Consider the following 24257-nt stretch of genomic DNA (forward strand, 5'->3'; position numbering starts at 1 on the left):
ACTAGAGGCCTTTATTTTTGGACAGTAGGTAGACAGAAAAGCAGGCAAAGAGAGGGAGACATTTGGCAAAGGTCGCCGGGTCCAAGACTCGAACACAGAACAGCCACATCGAGGACTATAGCCTCTGCATGTGGACACGTGCTTAACCACTACACCACCAGCACCAAGGCCCTGTTTAGTTTTTTTTGTCAGTATAAATCTTTTTTTCTTAGCCTGTTCTCTGTTGACCCCTACAGTGTTGGCAGCCCCTCTTCAAAAATGTGTGTAAAGCCTTAATTTAAACATTTGTAGAGATGCACCATGTTGGGAAAACATTTGATAATGTTGGTGAATGTTGCAACGACAATATGACTAGTGATAAATAAGTTAATACTACTAAACACTGCTGATGTCTTTCATTGCAAACTAAGACCCCACATAGTGAGAACACAACAGCTCCAGGTCTTTCTCCCCAGTAAGGTGACAATCCACATTTCTAAAGCCAAGCTTTGATGCTGGGATTCAATTTCATTTTGGTCACTTGCCTTGTAATGCTTTGTGAACAGAAGGTATCAAATATCAAATTAAAGGTTGTATACTATATTTATGTGTTGTGATTATGAATCTGAGAATATTTAATATTTTATCAAATAATATTTCGGTCTGTTAAGGGTTGTCCTGTGAATACCAGCCCATTAAGGCGATGGTATTAGGAAAAAATAGAAAGGTGTGAGACGAGCTCTGGCATTATTGAACAGCATAAACTCTGCACATATATGGAATGAATTCACACAATTTTTTAAAATACAAGAATTTATTAACAAAAATAAGTCAACTCAAAGTCAAACATATTTCAATCAACAAACTCTTTATCATGCTAAAACAATCCAACTAAACTACCAAGCAGAATTAAAGAATAATGAAGACTAATGGACTATGTACAATATAAACAAGTCGATTAAAGATGATTGGAAATTATGACCAAAAGAGTGATGCAACATTACCATACAATGTTTATGTCTGAGAACCAAGGATTATCTTGAAGAATCTGGAAGTGAAGTTAAATTAGTTTTGGAACTAACTTAGACAATAATCGGTATACCTTTAGACAACCATTCACAACGCAAGATCAGATAAAATATTATTTTATTAAAATAATGTTTAAAAGAATGATCTGCTGAATAAAACCAACCTTCTGGATGACTAATTCTCAACGGTGTCACATTAGCTTCCTTTATGTATTGAAATAATATTTAAATAAATATTATTAAAGGAAATTGTAAAATATTTAAAGGAAATATTTTGGAAAAGAGCCAAATCTTTCTGGAGAAATGGGGCTTAATTGTGTTACTTAGTTATCAAGTTTAGTAAAATGATGTTTAGGAAAATATTCTTTACTGGACTGAAAACTAACAACCTTTCTGGGTAAATATTCTTTAGTACTAAGCACGTGTTCTTAGCTGTTAGCAGTTAAAGCTAACAAAGAAGCTGATAGCTTAGCACCAGAATCAAACACACACCTTTAAGATACCAGGGTTAATAAAAGGGTTAAAATGCATAAGCGTGGACGGCGCGTTATGATCAATCTTCTGTGTTTAAAATCACCTTTTAAATAAAGTTTTGTCTTAACTTTAAAAACATAGGACACAGAGCTGAGCATGTTTGGTGCAGATACTCTGCTAGCAACAGGAAAGCTTAGTTTCACACACAAAAAAAAAAGAAATTCATAAAATTCAATTCAATTCAAAAATACTTTATTAATCCCAAAGGGAAATTAAATGTTGTCATATCTCATATTATGAAGGTTTCTTCAAAGAGCCGTTGCAGATGCTGATGGCTGTGGGCAGGAAGGATCTCCTGTAGCGCTCCGTCTTACAGCAGATCTGAAGAAGCCTCTGACTGAAGACACACTGTTGTTGTAGGACAGTCTCATGAAGAGGATGCTCAGGGTTCTCCATAATGTTCTTCATTTCATGAAGAATCCGTCTTTCCACAATGATCTCCAGAGGTTCCAGAGGAGTCCTCAGAACAGAACCAGCCTTTTTTATCAGCTTGTTCAGCTTTTTTAAGTCCCTGGCTCTGATGCTGCTTCCCCAGCAGATGATGGTAGAAGAGATCACACTTTCCACAACAGACTTATAGAAGATATGCAGCATCTTGCTGCAAACACCAAAGGTCCTAAGCTTCCTCAAGAAGTACAGTCTGCTCTGTCCCTTCTTGTAGATGGCTTCACAGTTGCATCTCCACTCTAGTCTGTTGTCCAGGTGAACACCGAGGTATTTATACTCCTCCACCACCTCCACTTCTTCTCCCATGATAGAAATAGTGTTTGACTTATTCCTGTTTGTCTTAAAATCTACAATCATCTCCTTTGTTTTAGTCACGTTCAAAATGAGATGATTGTTTCCACACTATGCCATAAAGTCCACCACCTTCCTGTACTCAGCTTCTTGTCCATCTCTGATCCACCCCACAACGGCAGAATCATCCGAGTATTTCTGCAAAAAAACGTTCAGATCATAAATCTTTCTCCATTACTCTGCCCAAACCTAACCTCTGACCCATGCTGAGGAGAAGTTGTCCGGGCGACAACGAAGTTTGAAGAAAGCTTTGTGAACAAAGGTTTAGCTTCCAGCTAACCTCCGTAGCTGTGGGTGAAAGACGGCTCGTTCTGTCTGCCAACCAACTGCACGTTACCATAACCACGGTGATGCGGGGCCGTTGTCCTTCCTTTAGACTCGGCTCGTTGAACTCTCTGGAACACAATTCGCTTCTGCAGGCCTCAGAGAGAAAGTAAAGCAATGCTTATACCTCAATTTCCCTTTTTTGAATGAATACCAGATTCTTTCAAAAGTAATTCATCAGTACTTAACTTGTGCATATGATCGCGAACCACTTCACTGTTTCATTCAGACCGAGTCAGCTGACTGCTTCGAGTTGACAGGCGGAGTTTCAAACATTTGGCGCGATTCAGTGTATTTAAGATGGCTCAAGCCCCGGTTCACATCCCCATTGTATACGTTTTATACGTTACGAACAGCTCTCATTTTTGGATATTCTGAGTTTTGGTGGATTATTCTGTCATGGAGCAAACATGTAGGAAGCGTTCCCAAGTGTGGGAATATTTCGATTTGGGGCCACCTAATAAGGTAATGTGCATTCAAAGTGTTTATTAGAAAGCCTATAGCCTATACTATGCAGTAGTGTTACAGTCTTGGTAACATACAAGAGGTGCAGTAATGGGTTGTTATCTTGGTTTTACAGGTGCAGTGTTTGCTTTGCCCGCAGCTGCTGACGTATAATAATAATACGTCATCAATGCTAAGGCATTATAGAGCCAAACACGAGAACACTCAGCCTCCTGCCACCAATCAAGGTCATCATAACATAGATATACATGCAGAATTAGAAAGAATGACAGTTAAATGTTTGTAAGTTAAATTGAAGTTACTTTTCTTTCTTTATTTTATGTAGGATCCAGGAAGCAAGAGCTTGATGAAGCTCTTGTGGACTTCATAGTGAAGGTCTCCCAGTCTTTCACTGTATCCAAACCTAAACCACCCAGCCAAACAGTTCCTTGTTACACCAGCCTCCTCTGGTCCCTGTGAAAGAGTATTTTCCAAAGTTGGAGCGTTTGAGCCCTTCTACTGTGCAGAAATTACTTTTCTTGAATAAAAACACCTGAAGTAACACAAGCGTCCTCTTTATTACACCAAGCACAATGTCAAAAAACACTCAGTACACCAAGCACACTCCCAAAGTAAATATGAATGACAAATAAAAAACTTTCACTTCACTTCACTTCATTTTTTTGTTGTTGTTGTTATTTATTTAAAATGGGACAGTGGAATTTCATAAAAAAAATGACAATTCAAGTTAAAGAAGCCAGAATTAGCCTAATGGCTATTTTTCATCTGTAATCCCCTACAGTTCATATTGTTTTTAAATTATTATTCTTTCATGAGTTAATTACTCAGAATCTTTAATGAGTTACTAAAAACACATATGTACAACACGCATATATACATACATAAATGCTATTATTTACACAAGAGGTGCATCACATTCGCAGGGCTTCATTTGGTGCAACAATCACTACTGCCAGTAGATGTCACCCAAGGGAATTGAATGAACCGTCGGGTAGTGAACCACTTTATGACACAATGGTTCAAAATGATTCTGTGCTTCAAAAAGCCTAATTTTGACATCGCTAATCTTATGACACCCTTGGATCCAGTTTGAAGAGTTTATGTCTTTTTGCCAGCAAAGAGACATTAGCGTGTTGTGCCTCTCCTGTCCCGATGATCACGGGCGTGGAAGAGGCAGGATGCAGCAAGAGCGGTGCTTTTATTTGGACAGTGACGTCACAAGAAGTCCACAGTTACCCCGTTTCCTGGCTGTGCCGGAAGTAGGTTAATGCAATTTATTTTGAAAGTTCCAGGAAAGTTTGTGTTGGCCTTTCATGTTGTAACCATGGCTGTGGGTCCCAACATATGGAAAACAAAACAAGGTTTAATTGCATCTTTTTTTTATTTATTCCCCTGAACCTTTATAATCAGGGTCATGGGGAGTTGTGCAGGGGTAAAAATAAAGGCTTACATCACCTGATCTCGAACTGAATAGGCTGAAAGTAAAAAAAAAAGTCCTACAAGAGCAGATCCATGACAGAAGAAATTGCATCCTTTAACTTGGACTCAGAACATGCTGCTTTTTAAAATTTGGTTTGTATTAACTATTGTTTGCCTAATAAAGGAAGCAGATAATCTGGCTGGGAAAAAGTAGAAAGCTGCTCAGGCAGTTTTCTTTGTATAAACGCACACAATATGCAGATTGAATTTCTGTTGAGATGGTGTCAAAAAGTGGGAGAGACTACCTAATCCTAACTGGCACCTTACATATTTACACTGTTTCTGCAGTAAAATCCACAGTTATACAATAGTAATAAATAAGTCCAGCTGTCCAGTATAATAAAAAATAAATCTGCAAGATTACAACCTGACCTAGAGTAGAAGTATTTTTGTGTCTTTGTTGAACTCCCTCAATGTTAATTAGTCTTCCTCCCTTGGTTTTCTTGCTTTCTTTCGGCCACAGCTGTTCTCTATTGTTCCCTGATTACCCCATCTCCATTCAATGTAATTCTCCACTGATCCCTCAGTATATAAACTTACTGGTTTTCATTTATCAACTCAAGATTCTTTTGTTGCTTCTGTTACTCTGCCTGGTTCTTCCCAAATGTACTGCCTGCTTCTCTATACATGCTCCATGGCGTGCTCTATTTGTGTCCTGCTGTAAAGTTTTGTCTTATTTTTATCATTACATCCTTCAATTGACCATACTGCTTCTGAATTCCTGTCCACATGCTGGTCTTACAAACAACCCACAAGACCTGACACTCTTCTCTATACCTACCACAACGATGGGAGTTGTTTTGCTCCTTTTTATTTTTGCCTATAAATAAACTGTTAATGCTGCTTTACCCTCTAACTGTACAAGCATGCAGCTCTCACTTTGAATTTTCTCCCACAACAGGAAGCCATCAGAAGGATGAGCACCAGGTGGAGAATTTCACTATCATCTAACATATAAAACTCTCCCCTGAGGACAGGTAGAATAAATGGGTACATTTCTGACCCGTTGACTTAAGGAGAAGAAACCGTCTCTCTAGTTCTGTTGAGTCAGAGCTCCCTCTGGCAGATAAAGGCCTAAACAATAGTATGGCTTTGGTATCCTGTTCCTCTGGAGATGTGGAAGTTTGAACCATTATAAGTGAAAACGTAACCATTGTTAAAAAGTCAACTCAAAATGTTAAAGCAATTTACATAAATGTTTTTGGGAACGTAAATAGATTATTTTTATTCTAAAGTCAGAATCGACAAATTTAGCTAGGGACCTCCACACAAAACTGCGTTTGTTTGCAGCAGCTTTTTATTTATGTTAGTTGGTAGAAACATCTTAATCAACTGTTTTATTTATATGTATCTATTGTTGGTCCATTATCCTGAAAGAATTCGTTCCACCAACAGTTTATCTGCTTCTGGTCCTATTTCATAAAATATTTGCTTCAAGATATTTATTTTTTCCTCACCTTCTTCAACTATTGATTCATTTTTTTCTTTCATAAATCTTGGGGTCATCTGTAGATTGTTGTTACTTTTCCATTTCCCTAAACTGGTTGAAATGCTTTTTTTTATTCAGCAGGAAGGTGAACATCCATCCTCTCTTTCCATTGTCAGAGTGTAGGCTGTTTAAGTTCCTTTAAGGACTGCCTTTATTCCATCCCACATGACTGATGGATTTACTTGTCCATTACTTGTTTTCTGTTTAAACTTGTGCAGGTCTTCTTTTAACTGATAATGCAGGTTTGCACAGGTTTGGCACTTGATGCGGGCAAAGATAAATGTAGTCCCGAAGCCTATATTTTGCAGGTTTTGTATTGATTGCAATTAAAGGGGAAAGAACCACTCTAACGGATGGTTTTGGAAGGTGCTGTGCACCTTTGAACCTTATCCAACAAACAAATGTGGTTATTTTTATGTTGCCATGAACAGAAAGGACCCAGATGCTAAAGAGCTTCATAATGTTGTTGCTGGATGAAGATATTGGGACACCTTCATGGGACTAAAACTCAACGCTAGACAGTTTTCAGTGCATGCATGAGTCTGAAATAAAAAAGCATCACGTTTGGAGGAGTGAGAGCTGCAGAAATTCAATACTTGGTTGTTTTTACTGAGGATTAACCATCAACTTACATTTAATCCATTCTGAGTACAGTCTGTTCTTTTCCTTTTCAGTTCCTGTGGTGCAACATTTCTGCAGCAGTGTGCAACAACAGGAATATCAACTCGTACAGCTTAGTTGTTTAGAAGGTGTTGCAGGTGCTTGTTTCAAAGCTTTCCTAGTGGCTCAGCGATAATTTTACTGTGTTGATTTTGGCTTATCTTATAAACCAAATGAAGACTGCCTTTCAACATGAGAAAATGCAGTAAAAACCCAACAATAAATGGATAAGGCTGATAAGAAAACCATTATTTTCGTTTTGCATTTGGTTGCATGATAGATCCCAAATCAAAACCTGTTAAAATGAGTAAATTTGTAAAACTTGTCTAAAGATGTGTGTACTGTCTAGAAATATAGAAATGTCAGAAGTAAGATTTCCAACTTGATTTAGAAAGAAACGTAGTTTCCTGGATTTTGCTGCTATCCATATTACAAATCTGTTCAAATATACAATAGAATAGATTAATGATTGAGTTCTGTCTGCTTTCTCTGCACTACCCTGTTCTTCTGTTGTTGTCATTTCATGATTGGGTTCATCATTCATTCTTGTGTTTATATTACTTTCTTGGATTGCTGTGTTTAGATGTTTTAGTTTGTATTTCTTTGTAGATCTGACCAGCCAGTTTTTTTGATTTAGAGAGCATCCAGCCTTTTCTTCTGCTACCAACATAGAAGAAGCATATGTTGCACTAAATGACATTTCTTTCTGCATTGATGCTGCAGTCACAGAAAAGACGCCCAGACTTCCCTCTCCCTAGACACCTCCTCCATGTCCTCTGGTAGACACCCTGGATGTCCTCCCAGTGGGACTCGCCTGGAACACCTCCCAAGAGAAGTGTCCATGGAGCATCCGGAACAGATACGCAAACCACCTCAGCTGACTCCTCTCGATGTGGAGAAGCAGTGGGTCTACTCCGAGCTCCTCCCAGATGGCCAAGCTCCTCACTCTATCTCTAAGGGATTTGCCAGCCACCCTGTGCTCATGTGAAGAACTTTATTATAAAAAACATTTTAAAAATATTACACCTTACCTAGACATGATTAAATCAGCTACTGAATAATTTGAAAATATCTGAACCCTTTTAAAAATAGGACTGCTTGTAAGATAAAGGTTAAACAGCTATACCATGGATGCCATCGATCCATTAGGTTAGTTTGTGTGTGAGGGGTTCATATTTTATTTTCCAAAATACAAGGCAGTTAATTTCACTGAACTTCAAAAACTGTAATTAGTACCTCTTCTCTCTTAGGAATCTAGTATTAAAGTAAACATGATTTCACTGTTAACAAGATTTCCAGTTTTCCTCAAAGCAAATGATAATTCTATGGAACTGAAATGAAATCTGTTTTCATATCTGTGAAGATAATAATAAAAAACGATGGAGGGTGATTGGACAACCTATAGGTGAAGCAACATTCTTATAGGTTTTTCCCAGTAACACGGACTCCTCTGTGTCTTCAAAATGCAACACAGGACTGGAGCTCATGGATCAGTTTTCAGCTTTTTTTGTGAAAACGTCAAAGAGACTAATGGTTTGACACCACCTGTGTCTTCTTTACTATGACAAGAGAATGCAGAAACAAGGAAAGTTATTATTGACAACCTGATGGGTGAACAGAAATGACCGGACATTTGGCAAACTCATACTGTAAGCCTATTGGTTGGATAAAACACATCTACACAGCAAAATTGAACATAACATACACTATATTGCTAAAAGCATTTGTCTGTCTACTTATACATGAACATGAACGTTGATTACTTCATATTCTTACTCTATAAGATTCAATTTGTTGATAGACACACCGTTGCCAGCAATAGCAACTCTTTTGTAATTATCTTCCACAAAGTTTCGGAGTGTCCCTAGAGTTAAGCGAGATCACCAGAATTGCAGCCTCCACTCTATTTCATCTCAAAGGTGTTCAAGAAGGTTGAGATCAGGCCAATCAAATTTCTCCACACCAAATTTTACACACCTGCAACCATGGAAGAGATTGGATCACCTGAATTTATTGATTTGGTGGTGTGACCGAATACTTTTGGCAATATTGTATTATCACAAACCATTTACAGAAGAACATTTAAAAAGGAGACACAATAAAAACACACATGAAAAGCATGTACCAGTACAACCACATAGAAAATTAGCAGACAGATATCTAGCTACAGCATATTGGAGGAAACATGACAGATTCAGTTCTTCATTAATACTAAAGGGCTTCACTGCGATAAGAGTTTAAATCCACATCCTCTGAGGAGAGGGATTTTCTATTCATCAAAGCTTTAAGAATTATACAGGGTAAAGCAACTTAGGAAAATGGGTGTGACTAAGGCAGAGCTAACCTATAAGTGAAGCAACATTCCCATGAGCTTTTCACAGCAACACAAACTCCTCTGTATCTTATGTGTAGACTCGGACAAGAAGCTGAGCACATGGAGGCTTTGAAGGACTTTGGTTCTCTCTTCTCCAGTTCTACCGCTGTGGTGGGAGTAGTTCTCTTGATTATACTTTATTTGATTTCTCTTGGTTCTTCCTCCAGAGAAACAGGCAAAGAACCTCCAGGACCGAAGCCTCTGCCTCTGCTTGGAAACCTGCTGCAACTTGATCTCCAGAGACCTTACAAAACACTGTGTCAGGTGGGTTTACTGTACTGGCTCAGGCTACTGTGTAGTATTTATACAGCAAATACTTATAAACTAGTTTAATATCTGATCGATTTTCTCTTTTAATCCATCCAGCTTTCCAAAAAATATGGGTCTGTATTTACAGTTTATTTTGGACCAAAAAAAGTGGTTGTCCTTGCTGGATACAAGACAGTCAAAGAGGCTCTGGTCAGCTATGCAGACGAGTTTGGAGACAGAGACATTGCACCTATATTTCATGATCTAAACAAAGGTCATGGTAAGATCACAAATAAACACATACAGAGTTTTGCAAAAAGTAACAATAGACAATTCAGAAACCGTTTCAATTGTTCTCTTGCCAACTTTAATGTATTTAATTGTGATTTTTATGTGTTGTATGAAAAGGTCGATAAGAGTACTTTGGCAAAGCACTGTACCTATACAATTTTTGTTTTATCTTTTGCCTGACAATATTATAAACATACAAATGCAAATGCCTAAATAAAAGTACAATTTTTTTTTTTTTTGTGTACTGTAAAGGAATTCTGTTTACAAATGGAGAAACATGGAAAGAGTTGCGTCGTTTTGCCCTCACCACCCTCAGAGACTTTGGGATGGGGAAGAGAGTTGCCGAGGAGAAGATTTTGGAGGAGTGTGGACACCTTATTCAAATCTTTGAGAATCATAAAGGTATGACATAATGCTGTGTTTGTCTAAGAAATGGACACGTTACAATGATAACGTTAAGTGAAGTGCATTTTGACAGCACAAGATAAACTGATTCTGTTACTCCACAGGGGAACCATTTAACACATCACGTCCAATAAATTATGCAACATCCAACATCATCTCTTCCATCGTGTTTGGAAGCAGATTTGAATACGATGATCCTCGATTTACAAACCTGGTCAGTCGGGTCAATGACTCTATAAGCCTATCAGGCTCAGCAGAAATCCAGGTAAGCCAAATGTTTCATAAAAAATAAATAACATACTTTAGTCAAAGAGGGAGTTTAGCAGGACATGATGACAAATGTTCTATGTGAAAGGTAGGGACTGTTAAATTATTGTCTGATGTCCAAGCACTGAGCTTACTGATGCAATACAGTTTTGACATGTACACAAATGCCTTAAACCTTTGAGATCATTTTCAGAATTAGTAACATTACAACCACAACTATTAATGTATTTTATTGAGACTTTATGTCATAGAACAACATGTTGTAATGCATAAATGTGAAGTGGAATGATAGGGACACATGTTTTTAAAAGGTTTTCACACATAAAAATATTAAGTGTGGCCTACATTTGTATTTAGCAGAATCTAACGTTCCTGGATAGTCCTTTTTTTTAGCTCCATTTTTCATTTAAATCTGCCTACCTGTCCTTGCTGTGCATCCCCACAGCATCTTACTGCCACTGCCCTGCTGTTATAGGTGTTAGTCGTGGTGATGGTGATGTGCGGTACCGGGTTATTTTTAATTTTCCTCCACACATAACGTTTTGCGTATAGACAGCACAAGATAAAGGCTGGTTTTCCAACAATGGATTTCTTCTGGCCAATAAATCATAAAGGCTAGATTTGTGGAGTGACTAGGGACTAAAGGTTATTTGGGGGTATCAAGTCAAGTCATGTCAAGTTTATTTATATAGCGCTTTTCAGCAACAAGGCACTCAAAGCGCTGCACATGTATCAGGGTTAAGAGGCCTGAATAAATACTTAAGCCACTCTGTTCACATTTCTATTTGTAAACAAAATATAAAAACAAATCCTCCAGTGATTGGACAACCAGTGCTGTTTCTAATTTAAAACAAGCTCACAGTGAGTCTCCATTGTACAAAGTTTGATTTAATATTGAATTTACTTTTGAATGTATTTTTCTTGATTTGGAGCTCTACAATATGTTTCCCCGGCTGGTCGGATGGATAAAAAGCCGTCAGGGGATGTTAAAAAATGCTATGATGACAACCAGAGATGTGAAGGATTTAATCAAGAAACTGAGAGAGACACTGAACCCTCAGATATGCCGTGGACTGGTGGACTGTTTTCTGATTCGGAAGCAAAAAGAAGAGGCAAGGCAACAAGTTGATCCATCTTTTTAAGGTTGATGACTGCATCAAACATTGTCTTATGTATATTTTGGATTTCAGGACTCTTGTGTGAAAGACACTCAGTTCATCGAGGAGAACCTGCTTTATACAGTGACCAACCTGTTTTCTGCTGGAACTGACACCACAGCTGCAACCTTGAGGTGGGGTTTGCTGCTCATGGCCAAGTATCCACAAATTCAGAGTAAGAAAGACAAAATATTATCTGTGATTTTTGTTTTTTATTTTCTGAAAACATATTTTTTAGAATGTTTTACCTTTAAATTTTGCAGTCACATCTGGGTTTCAGATTTTGGCAAGTTAATGCCACAGACTTCAGTGCATTTAATTATAATTTTATGTGAAAGAACAACACAAAGTGGCATATAACCTTCAACAGAAGTAGATGGATACACAATTTTTATTTCAAATGTATTTTAAATCCATTCATCCATTGTCTACACCCATTTATCCTTGCAGGGACGTGGGGGAATGATACAATTGTCATGTTTTTGGACTGTGGAAGAAAGCTAAAGTGGAGGGGATCAAATACTTTCTCAGGTTATTCTTAATAGGTGTCCTCATCCAAATTTGCACGTATTATCATTGATCCCCAGTTAACTTCATATAGCTTTAGTGGCTAATCTCATGCAGAAAGGAAAAAAGCTTAAATGAATCTGTAACTTTAAGTTCTTCATTTGGTTTAACATTTTGACTTAATAATTAAAGATTAAATACGAAGGTTTGGAAATGTCCATCAACTTTGTTATTGGAGGGAGAAACGCTGTTAACCATCGTATCTGCTAGACCCCTGCATGTTTGTCGTTGTGACCACTGTGATCTATACTTGGGAGAACTGTTAGTCATTGGGGCAACGGGGTCTCAGGTGGTAGGGGGTTCGTCTTGTAACTGATTGTAGTGTGAAGCACTTTGGAGTCCTCAGACCTTAGAAAATGGGATGCAAGTGGAAGACATTAACCATTTTGTTTTCTGCAGACCAGGTTCAGGAGGAGATGGCCAGGGTAGTTGGGAGCCGTGAAGTCCGAGTGGAAGACCGTAAAAACCTACCGTACACCAATGCTGTCATCCACGAGATACAGAGGCTGGGTAACATTGTCCCCATGGCCATCCCACACAAAACCAGTCAAGATGTCACCTTCCAGGGATACTTCATCAAAGAGGTCCACAGCTGTGAAATATTTCTGAGCTTGCTACAAACAACTGGCTCCTGAATAATGACAATTGTGCTCGTATTTTTGCCTTCAGGGAACGACAGTGCTTCCCCTGCTTACATCTGTTCTGTATGATGAGAGTGAATGGGAGAGCCCTCACACCTTCAACCCTTCTCATTTCTTGGATATGGAGGGCAAATTCATCAAGAGAGATGCCTTCCTGCCATTTTCTGCAGGTAAAACAGCTCAACATTTTGTTTTCGCCAGATGCACTTGCCCAAACATGGCTGGATTAAAAATGTGTGAAATGTCTTGTTTCATCAGGTCGCAGGGTGTGTCTCGGGGAGAGTCTGGCTAAGATGGAGCTCTTCCTCTTCTTCACCTCCCTCATGCAGCGTTTTCAGTTCACGCCTCCACCTGGAGTGTCTGAAGATGAGCTGGATCTGACTCCAGCTGTGGGCTTCACTGTCCCTCCTTCTCCTCATGAGCTTTGTGCTGTCAGTCGGCAGTGAGAATGAAGCCTAGCAATATAGTTCCTCTCTGTATCAGTGGCCTGATGTGGTTTAACACATTTAATATTTAAATTTCCTCTGCGTGTCATTGTTTAAACAGTTGACAGAAATTATGATTTTTAGTTATGGGTTTGTGGAGATCTATGTATACTTATGTCACTTCTCACCACTGTTGCACTGTTAAATGCACTGCTTACTTATTACTGATTCGAGGGAGAATCGGAAACAGCCGGAAGAAGAGAGACTGAAGCCAACTGAGGGGGGGAAAATAATTGACACAAATAAGCAGGGAATTCAGGGAAACAACAAATACATCTAAGTAAAAAATAGAACTAACTTAAATAACATAAACAGGGAGGAAAGAATCTACAAGGAATTACAAACTAAAACATCTAATACAGGAATCCAAGAATCTGACCACAAGAATGAATGATTAATCTAATCTAGAAAAATTAAAACGAGCAAAAAACAGGGACCAACGGGCTTGTCTGGAGTTAAGTCTCTTGGCATTTTGGACGTAAGAGAGGTTTTTATGGTCAGTCCAAATGAGAAAAGGGACTTCCGCCCCCTCTAACCAATGCCGCCACTCCTCAAGCACCAATTTGATAGCCAGAAGCTCTCGATTTCCCACATCGTAATTCTGCTCTGCTGACGACAAACGACGAGAAAAATAAGCACAAGGATGCACCTTGTTGTCTATAGGAGAACGTTGAGACAAGATGGCCCCTACTCCAATGTCAGAAGCATCAACCTCCATAACGAATTGCGCACTAGGATCAGGATGAGTCAGAATGGGTGCAGAAGAAAATAAAGTTTTCAATTTGCAAAAAGCTTTCTCTGCCTCAGGGGACCAATGGAATGTCTTCAGAGAGGAGGTAAGTTGAGTGAGAGGCACAGTGACCTGACTGTAGTTCTTTATGAACCTTCTATAAAAATTTGCAAAACCTAAGAACCTTTGGAGTTGCCTGCGATCCGTTGGAGTAGGCCACTCTGCCACTGCCTTGGTCTTCTCAGGATCCGTTCTGTACCTGCCTGCTTCAAAAATAAAACCCAAGAAGGTCACAGAAGAAACACCGAATTCACATTTTTCGGCTTTTACAAAGAGTTGGTTTTCATAAAGCCTCTGGAGTATGGTCCTGACATGCTGGTGATGCTGATCAATGTTCTGAGAGAAAATCAAAATATCATCCAGATAAACAAACACAAAGAGGTTGAGGAAATCACGGAGAACATCATTTATAAGAGCCTGAAAAACAGCGGGTGCGTTAGTCAATCCAAAAGGCATCACCAAATATTCAAAATGTCCCAGGGGAGTCTTGAAAGCTGTCTTCCACTCGTCACCCTCTCGGATCCGAACCAGATGATACGCATTGTGCAGGTTGAGCTTGGTAAAAATCTTGGCAGAGTGTAATTGGCCATGTATAGAATCAATGAGTGGTAAGGGGTACTTATTTTTGATTGTGATTTGATTCAACCCCCTATAATCAATGCAGGGTCTTAATGTGCCGTCTTTCTTCCCCACAAAGAAGAAGACGGCGCCAACGGGGGAGGTAGTTGGCCGAATGATCCCGGATGCTAAGGAATCCTCAATGTACTCCTTCATGACTCTTCTCTCCGGTCCAGAGAGATTGTATAGTCTGCTGGATGGTAACGGAGCACCTGGGAGGAGATCAATAGCACAGTCATAGGGGCAATGCATGGGTAAAGAAAGAGCCCCCTGTTTACTAAAAACAGATGCAAGATTGTGGTATTCAGGAGGAATCTTAGACAGATCAACAGGCTCAGGTGGTTCAATTTGTTTGCTAGAGTGAGAGACAGCAGTCTTTAGACAATTCTGGAGACAGTAATCACTCCACTTCTCTACTCTGCCCTCCACCCAATTAATCGCGGGATTATGTCTCTGCAACCACGGAAATCCTAGAACCAATTGTGGGGAGATAGAGGAGACAACAAAGAACTCACCCCATTCATGGTGGTTACCTGAAGTAATGATGTGAAGGTGGGGCACTTTAAACTTGACCTGAGATATGGTTTGACCAGTGATGCCCGAAACAGAAAGGGGGTGGTTGAGAGACTGAGAAGGTATCTTAAGTTTGTCAACTAGATCCAAGGAAATAAGATTCTGTTCCGCACCAGAATCAATAAAAGCATCCACTGGACACTTTTCTTGGCCAATAATAATAGTGACTGGAAAACACAGATGAGATATAGGGGAAAAATGGGACATGCTCATCAAAGTCCCCTGACCTATTGACGAGCCCCCTCTTTTCCCTTCTGAGGGCATCTTGCAACATAATGTCCACCTTGTCCACAATACAAACAAAGACCAGCCCCAAAACGACGTTGTCGCTCTTCAGGAGAGAGACGAGTGTGACCAACCTGCATAGGCTCAGGTTCCACAGATCCCTCCGAAGAGGAAGTGGGTGTATCAAGGTAAGCGGTCCGAGGTGCCATAAAGTGCTGCCACTCTGACTTATGATTCCTCTCTGCTTGTCTCTCTCTTAGGCGGTTGTCAATACGGATTGACAGTTTGACTAAATCATCCAGTCTCACGGGTTGATCTTTTAAAACCAACTGATCCTTTATCTGATCTGTAAGGGAATTCACAAAAATACCCTTGAGTGCCGCTTCATCCCAACCCACCTCCTGTGCTGCCACCTGGAAGTCGATGGCGAACTCCGCCAATGCCCTCTTTCCCTGTTTGAGGGTAAGTAACTTCTTAGCAGCTGTCTCCTGTTGGAGTGGTTGATCAAAGACTTCCTTGAAGTGACTGAAAAAAACAGCGTAACTCAGAGACTCAATAGGGTCAGTTGTGAGAAAAGCGTGCGCCCAGCGTAAAGCAGATCCTTTTAGGGATGTAACAATAAAAGTGATCTTGGAAGCAGCAGTCGGAAACAGAGAGGGGGAACGACTAAAAGCAAACTCACATTGGAGAGAAAACCCACCAAAATTATTAGGGTTGCCATCAAAAAGTTCAGACGGATGGAAATCAGGTTCTCGGATCCCGGATGAGTGGGTTGTGGGTGGCTGAAGATTCTCAGAACGAGCTGGAGGATTGGAAGGAGCGGGTGAGAGTTTGGTTAATATTTCACTTAAGGCATGTACCATACCACCAAGGTCCGTGAGATGGGCATCTGTCGTCCTTTGTTGTTGTAGCAACTGTTGAAGCATGGTCTCAGTGCATTGGAGGCGTTCCCTCCAGGAGGTCTGTTCATCTTCATCTGATTTGTTTTTCGACATGTCTGCTGGCTGGAACATACTATCAATAATTTACTCAGGTTGTCAAAATATAACCAAATCAGAAGATGACACAGATTCGATGCACAGAATTAGATTGAAATGAGGTTTTATTGTTCCAACTGAGGTAGACCTTGATTAGAGTTGTTAGAAGCCAGAGGATGAGGAAGCCCCAAGGATCCGAGCAGAGAGAGAGTGTTCTGGCGGTGGAAATATTTACAGTGCAGATTTCCTGAAGAAGAGTTCCATATGGCGACAGGCAGGCAGACAGATGGGCAGATCGACAGGAAGGCAGGACAACAAGCAATCAGGCAGGCTGACAGAAGTCCACATAACAGAAACTATGTTCCAGCAACAGACTTCTTCTTCTTCTTCTTGTTGGTTTTATTTGCGGTTGGCAACAAACGTTTAGTAGCATTACCGCCACTTACTGGTATGGAGTGTGGTTCGTGTCGGTCTATCTATTTATATATATATATGTTTAATTCTACAAATTAAATAAATAAATATATCTTACCTATATGTATATATACAAATAGACATACTTACACATTACATTGTATTCTACCCTTCTATATCCTCCATACTTTCACAATTTTATCTACTATAATCAAATTCTATGAAATAATTTTGTTTTCTTTAAAAAACGAATCACTATTTGTACATGTTTACTCCCTAAATTCTTCCTCAAAATATCTAATAAATTAACCTTTTCCTTAATACCTTCAAACTCTCTTCTCATATATCTTCTTTCTCTTTCATATTTATGACATTCTAATATAACATGTTCTATTGTTTCATATTTTCCACAGTAATCACATTTACCAGTATCATGCTTTTGAATTTTAAAAAGTGTATAATTAAGTCCTGTATGCCCAAATCTCAACCTTGTTATCACTCTTTCCTCCTTTCTATTTCGTCTTCCATTTCTTCTTTCTCCTACTATCTTCTGAATTTTATAAAACCATCTTCCTGTTTTTCCTTCATCCCACCTTTTTTGCCATTTTTCCATCAGCTTTCCTTGAACAATACTCTTTCCCTCAGATTTACTTGTTTTAACTGTAAAACTAATAGGATTTTGAATTACCCTCTTTGCTATTTTATCTGCCCTCTCGTTTCCTTCTACTCCAATATGTGCTGGAACCCACACAAATATAACTATCAAGCCCATTTTTTGTATTCTGTATAATGTATGAAATATTCCTAATAAAATGTCCATCCTACTATCTGATTGATTATATTTTAAACTTAATAATGCAGAGCTTGAATCTGAGCAAATTACTGTTTTTAATGGTTTTATGTCTTCTACCCATTGTAAAGCTAATAATATAGCCAACATTTCTCCTGTGTATACTGATAAGCCGTCTGTAATTCGTTTTCCTATTTTTAGATTGAATTCTGGTACTACAAAAGCTATTCCTACTTTTCCATTTATTTTTGATGCATCTGTATATATTTGAATATATCTATAATAATTATTTAAATGTATCTGTACTGAATAACTATCTACTATGGAAGATTTATCTTGCTTCTTTTCCATTATTGACATATCTACTATTGCTTCTGGTAGAATCCATGGTGGTATAATTGATATTGGTGATGTTTGACTAATTTCTAAATCAATTATTTTAAATTCTTTTACTTTATTTTCAATTGTCCATCCAAAACTCTTCATTTCTTTCTTTTCTTTTTCCCAACATGGATTTAAAATTTCCCAAATTGGATGATCCAAGTTATTACATTGTAAATTTAACCAATAATTTATTTCTAGTTTTATTCTTCTTAACTCTAACGGCATTTCTCCCATTTCTATTTCTATTGCTGCTGTTGGTGTAGTTTTAAATGCTCCAGTACATCATCTTAATGCCTGATGTTGGATAATATCTAATTTAACCAGATGTGTTTTAGCTGCTGAACCGTAAACTATACAACCAAAGTCTGTTAGATCTTATCATTCCTGTGTAAATCTGTTTTAGTGATTTCCTATCTGCTCCCCAGTCACTGCCAGCCAAGCATCTCATAATATTTAAAATTTTCTTACATTTATCAACAACTTTTTGAATATGTATATTCCATTTTAGTTTTTCATCAAACCATAATCCTAAAAATTTTATATATTTTACTTGCTCTAATTCTTGGTTATATAATTTTAATTTTATTTCCTTGTTTATTTTTTTCTGATTAAATATCATTACTTTGGTTTTTTCAACTGAAAACTTAAATCCCCATTGTAACGCCCATTTCTCTATTTCAATAATAACCTCTTGTAATTTCTTTACAATGAAATCTAAATTTTTTCCTCTTTTCCAAACAGCTCCATCATCTGCAAAAAGTGAACATCCCATTACTTTTCCAATATCTTTAAATACATCATTTATCATAATTTAAAACAATAACGGACTTATAATACTCCCCTGTGGAGTTCCATTTTCTACTATATATTTTCCTGAGATCACTTCCCCAGTTCTAACTTGTATTTTCCTATTTGTTAAAAAGTCTTTGATCCATTTAAATATTTTCCCTTTAATGCCCAGTATTTGTAATTTAATTAATAATCCTTCCACCCACATCATATCATATGCTTTTTCTATATCAAAAAATACTGCCACTACACTTTCTTTATTTACCTGTGCTCTTCTAATTTCATGCTCTAAGCATAGCATTGGATCATTAGTACTCCTCCCTTTTCTAAAACCACTTTGATACTTTGACATATATCCTTTATTATTTAAATAATATATTAGTCTACTATTAATCATTTTTTCCATTATTTTACATAGATTTGATGTTAAGGCTATTGGTCTATAATTTCCTGGATTTGATTTATCTTTTCCTGGTTTAGCTATTGGTACTATAATTGATTCCTTCCAGCTCAGTGGTAATTTTCCCTCCTCCCATATTTTATTATATAATTGTAATATTATATCTTTCGATTTTCCACCAAGTTGCCTTATCATTCTGTACCAAATTTGATCTTTACCTGGTGCTGTATTTTTTGTCTTCCTAAGTGCATCATTTAATTCAGCTTTTGTAAATTCAACATTTAACAAATTATTTGTTTCTTCAACACTCTGTAATACATCTTTATATATAAGTTTTGTATTTTCTCTTCCTTTTCTTCCCTCTTCACTAATATTATTTGAACTGTTAATTTTACTAAATATTCTTGCCAATATTTCAACTTTATCTTCATCTTTTACTATATTTATATTATTTATTTTTAATATATGATATTCAAACTCTCTCTTTATGCCATTCATTCTTTTAATTATTTTCCAAATTTTTTCTATTTTTGTTTCTTTCCCTATTGTGCTACAGAAATTTCTCCAATATTCTCTTTTTACCTTCTTAATAGTTCTCCTTACTATTGCTTGCTTTCTTTTATAATCAATTGAATTCTTATAAATTGGATTTCCTTTTAGTACCTTAAATCCTTTATTTCTTAACTTTATTGCTTCTTTACATTCATTTGTCCACCATGGTACCATTTTCTTATTACTTTTACACCCTGCTTTCTTTATAGAATTATCTGCTGCTTCCATGATTACCTTACAAATTTTTAAATTTACATCATTTATATCCATTCTCATATCTACTTTCTCTAAGTTTATTTGACTCAAGTATCTAAATTTAGTCCAGTCTGCCTTATTAAAATTTAGTTTTTTATTGACACTTATATTCCTATTATTTAAAGTTAATCCTACTCTTATTGTAATGGGATAATGATCACTACCTATTGTTGATTTTTTATCAATGCCCCACTCACAACTACCAGCTAAACCATTTGAAACCATTGTTAAATCAATAACTGATTCCATCCCTGTTCTTACATTGATTCTTGTTCCCCTCCCATCATTAATACATACTAGATTTTTTATTTCCATTAATTCTTCTATAACTTGTACATTTTTATCATTACAATTACCCCACAATGTACTATTTGCATTAAAATCTCCACACCAAATAACTTTCCCTTCCAAATATTCATTTAACTCCTCCATTATTTCAATTGACAATGTTTTACATGGATTATAAAAATGTATTATTTTAAATTTACCTTATTGTTCCCATATCTCAATTACTATATATTCAAGTTCTTTCCCTTTCCCTAATACCTGATATTGTATCCCTTGCTTAATAAATATTCCACATCCTCCTCCACTTCTCTCCTGTCGATCTCTTCTTACACCATCATATCCTTTTATCACAAAATCCAATGTTGTTTTTAACCATGTTTCCTGAACACAAATAATTTCTGGTTGTTCTTCAAGACTATCAATATAACCTTTAAGTTCTTGTCCGTTAGCGATTAAACTTCTTGCATTCCATTGCAATATTAACATGTACTTTCACCAGATGTTCCTTGTCTCCCATCTACCTCCAACTTTTTATTTATGTTCTCCCACGATCCCTCCTTAAACCCCAAAAACTTTTCAGCTCCTCTCACTATTATTTTAATCTTCTCAGTTTTATGCTTGGCTTGGTCAGTACAGTTGATAACATAGGCTACGAATAATATTAGTTTTTCTACTGATATTGTAACATTTTCTTCTGACTGTACTTTGCTTTGCTGTGGAATTTGATTTGCTATTTGTTCAATCTTTCTTGTTTTCTGTTCCTTCACATTTTTAACTGCTTCTGCATAGCTTATGTTTTTAGTCATTTTAATCTGTATGATTTCTTTTGCCTTCTTCCTTACTTCACATCCTCCATACGTAACTCTATGTTGCCCTCCACAGTTACAACATTTTTCTTGTACTTCTTCTTTACATTCTTCAAACTTGTGATCTTCACCACATTTAGGACATCTCTGCTTCCCTTTACAAACTGCTGCTATGTGTCCATACCTTTGACATTTGAAACAACGAAGTGGTGGAGGGATATAAGGTCTAACCTGAAAGCTGAGATAACCTATTTTGATGTTTTGTGGCAACTCTTTTTCGTCAAATTCAATGAAGATTGACATACTTCCTACTTTTTCTCCATTTATTGTTTTTGACAATCTCTTCAAGTTATTCACTTTTGCACCAATAATACTTCTCTTAATTTTATCAAGATCTTCATCTAGAGGGATCCCTCCAGCAACAGACTGTGTCAGCAGCTGTCTTAAAAAGCCATGAGCTCATTAGCTGGATGAGTTGCAGCTGAGAACAATGAAGTGCCAGAACCAGCCAGCAGAGATCTCACAGAGATGGAGATGGTTCATCCTCAAACACATCATGAATACATAAACGTTTTTGGGAATGTAAATAGGTTCTTTTTATTTTAAAGTCAGAATGGACAAATTTAGGGACCTCCACATAAAACTATGTACTGCCTAGAATTAGTTAGAGAAAAGTCAAAAGTCAACTTTTATTAACACAAAACTTACATTCCTGGTTTTCCCTGCTATCCATAATACAAACTTGTTCAAATATACAATATAATAATCCTTTTAACAATAGGTTAACAGGCAAATGAAGCACACAGATCCATAGAAAAAATAAGCAATAAAAACAGAAGCAAAAATACAAGGTAATAAAAGGTAGGAAAAACTATATAGTTATGAATAAACAGCAGATCCTACAAATATAAAACTCTATTAAGATTATATGAAGCTGAACAAAGATTATATGAAGCTGAACATAGATTATATGAAGCTGAACAAACTGGTTTTTATGTTTGCATTACCAGGCTATTTGCAAGAATACGGAACCCTGTGCAAAGAACAACAGTGATGAAAACGTTTAGTTTGGTTTCTTGGAATCAGGTATGGTTATACAGATTATAATCTAGATATCTAAATAGATATTTGATTAATTAATCCTACTGCTAAGAAACATCACTCCAGAGGTTTAATGAATGTATGCTTCTCACTGTCCAGTATGAACAAAATAAAAGCCATATTCTCCTAATTTTCACTTTTAGAAATTGTTTTGTATTTATTGCACAATTTATCCTTCAGAGTCTGCCATTTTGGACTTTGTTTTGGTTTTGCGTTTTGTTTACCTTTCAGCTAGGTGTTTCTATTTCCTTTGGGGTTAGTAGTTATGTTTGTTTATTCCTTCTGTCATCCTGATAGTTTTGTTCTCTCTCCAGCTCCTTAGTTTAGTAGTTCTTTCTCCCCTCGCCTATAGTTCCCTTGGTGGTTGCTTTCTCATTTATTTATTACTTAGAATGGTTTTCTCCTCTGGTTATTATTATTATTATTATTAAAATAGTTCTCTTTGCTTCTTTGGCTTTTCTAGTTTAGTTTCTCGGTTAGTGTTTCTGTGCTTGTTTACTGTTAGGTTAATTGTTCTTGCTGCATTCTTCTAGTTTATTAGTTCCCTTTGGCCAAGACCCCTTTTTGTTATTATTTACCCAGTTGCTTGTTTCCCTTAAGATTAGTTGTTCTTTCCCAGCCTTGCTCTCTGTATAGTTCCTCATGTCCCTGCTTTGTCTAGTTAGTGTTCCTCCCAGTTAGTTTAGTGTTTGTTTATCAGTCAGGTGTTTCTTCTGTTCCCTCTAGTTTCTCGGTTTACTTTAGTTAATGGTTATTCTAGATTATTATGCTTCATTTGGTTATTTTTCTATAACTATATCTATAAACCTATAGTTTTGCTTAGATCTGTTTCCACCTGGTTATGTTAAGTAGTTTAGTATCTTGCCCAGCTCCTCATGTTCCTGGTTACCCCTGCTAATTAGTTTCACTTATTCCCTCAGCTTCCTGCAGCCTGGTCCACACCTGTTACATATTTCCTCTGATTACCTGCCTCCCTGTCTCATTGGTCCATACTCCACTTCCCTCAGTTTATAAGCTCTCTAGTTTTCATTGTTCCCCTCTAATTCCTTATGTTGACAACCCTTGTTGTATTCCCGAGTTCCTCCTTATGGTTTGTTTGTCTCCTGACTGTACAACTGGATTACTTACCTGTAAATCGTTGCTTTTTTAAATTAAAACGTCTTCTACTCACCATGCAGCCTCCTCGCCCTGATCTGCCTTTTGGTCCTGCCACCAAACCCACAATGGTGACAGATCCCCTAATTACAATTAACTACAATTAAATTACAACTTGAATCTGGGCTCTGCTAATGTTTAGGGGTCGAGTCCTGCTAAAATAAAGCGTCATATTTTGAAAAATTGAATTTCCCTCGTTGAAACTGTGACATGTATCACTGTCCTTTTTAAACTAAATAAGACTCTCCAGAATAAACAATTTTTTTCTATTGAGGATATTGTAAATCCACCTTTTGAAACTCACTCTTTTCATGGAGAAATTGTCCAACCAACATAAAACCATTCATTTACTCTTAATAGGTTCCATTTTATTGTCAGTATAATCTAGTTTTCAGTTTTTTTCTTTGAAGGCAGTCAAACCATTTCAGAATAGTTTGTGGGAACGTTACCACATATAATAAAAGAAATACAAGAAAGTGATGCAAAATTGACCGTGTATTCCTTGATGATTTTCTACCAACTCTCAGATTTAGAGAGCATCCAACCTTTTCTTCTGCTACCAACATCCATGGAAAACATAGAAGAAGCATATGTTGCACTAAATGACATTTCTTTCTGCATTGATGCTGCAGTCACAGAAGTATGCTTGGCAATGATGATGCATTCGTATACCATCATAGGCTCTTAAACTAAAACTTAACAAAAGCCTCCAAGAGTCTTTTTGTCTTTAGTTCCAGGACTGTGTTTTCCCCATGTCTTCTAAAAATTAGTTCACTTATTCTCTTAACTGTAATCCACATTTTTTTGTCCTCGGCGTCTTCAGCTTATCCAGGACCGGGTTCCAGGGGCAGCGGTCTCAGCAGAGACACCCAGACTTCCCTCTCCTTAGACACCTCCTCCAGCTCCCCCCGAGGAGCAGAAAGACATAGTCCCTCCAGCGTGTCCTGG

At 37.4% G+C, this 24257-nt stretch overlaps 1 protein-coding gene across 1 annotated transcript; it reads left to right on the plus strand.

Moving 5' to 3' along the window:
• Positions 1-9190: 9190 nt before the first annotated feature.
• On the plus strand, positions 9191-13153 carry LOC124864271 (cytochrome P450 2K1-like). Its single transcript, XM_047358985.1, has 9 exons — positions 9191-9394; positions 9497-9659; positions 9923-10072; positions 10180-10340; positions 11275-11454; positions 11533-11674; positions 12466-12650; positions 12736-12877; positions 12966-13153. The coding sequence occupies exons 1-9, from the start codon at positions 9191-9193 to the stop codon at positions 13151-13153; spliced, it is 1515 nt and encodes a 504-aa protein (XP_047214941.1).
• The last annotated feature ends 11104 nt before the right edge of the window (positions 13154-24257 follow it).

This window comes from Girardinichthys multiradiatus, chromosome Y (genome assembly GCF_021462225.1).
Source record: "Girardinichthys multiradiatus isolate DD_20200921_A chromosome Y, DD_fGirMul_XY1, whole genome shotgun sequence".
NCBI classification, from domain to species: domain Eukaryota; kingdom Metazoa; phylum Chordata; class Actinopteri; order Cyprinodontiformes; family Goodeidae; genus Girardinichthys; species Girardinichthys multiradiatus.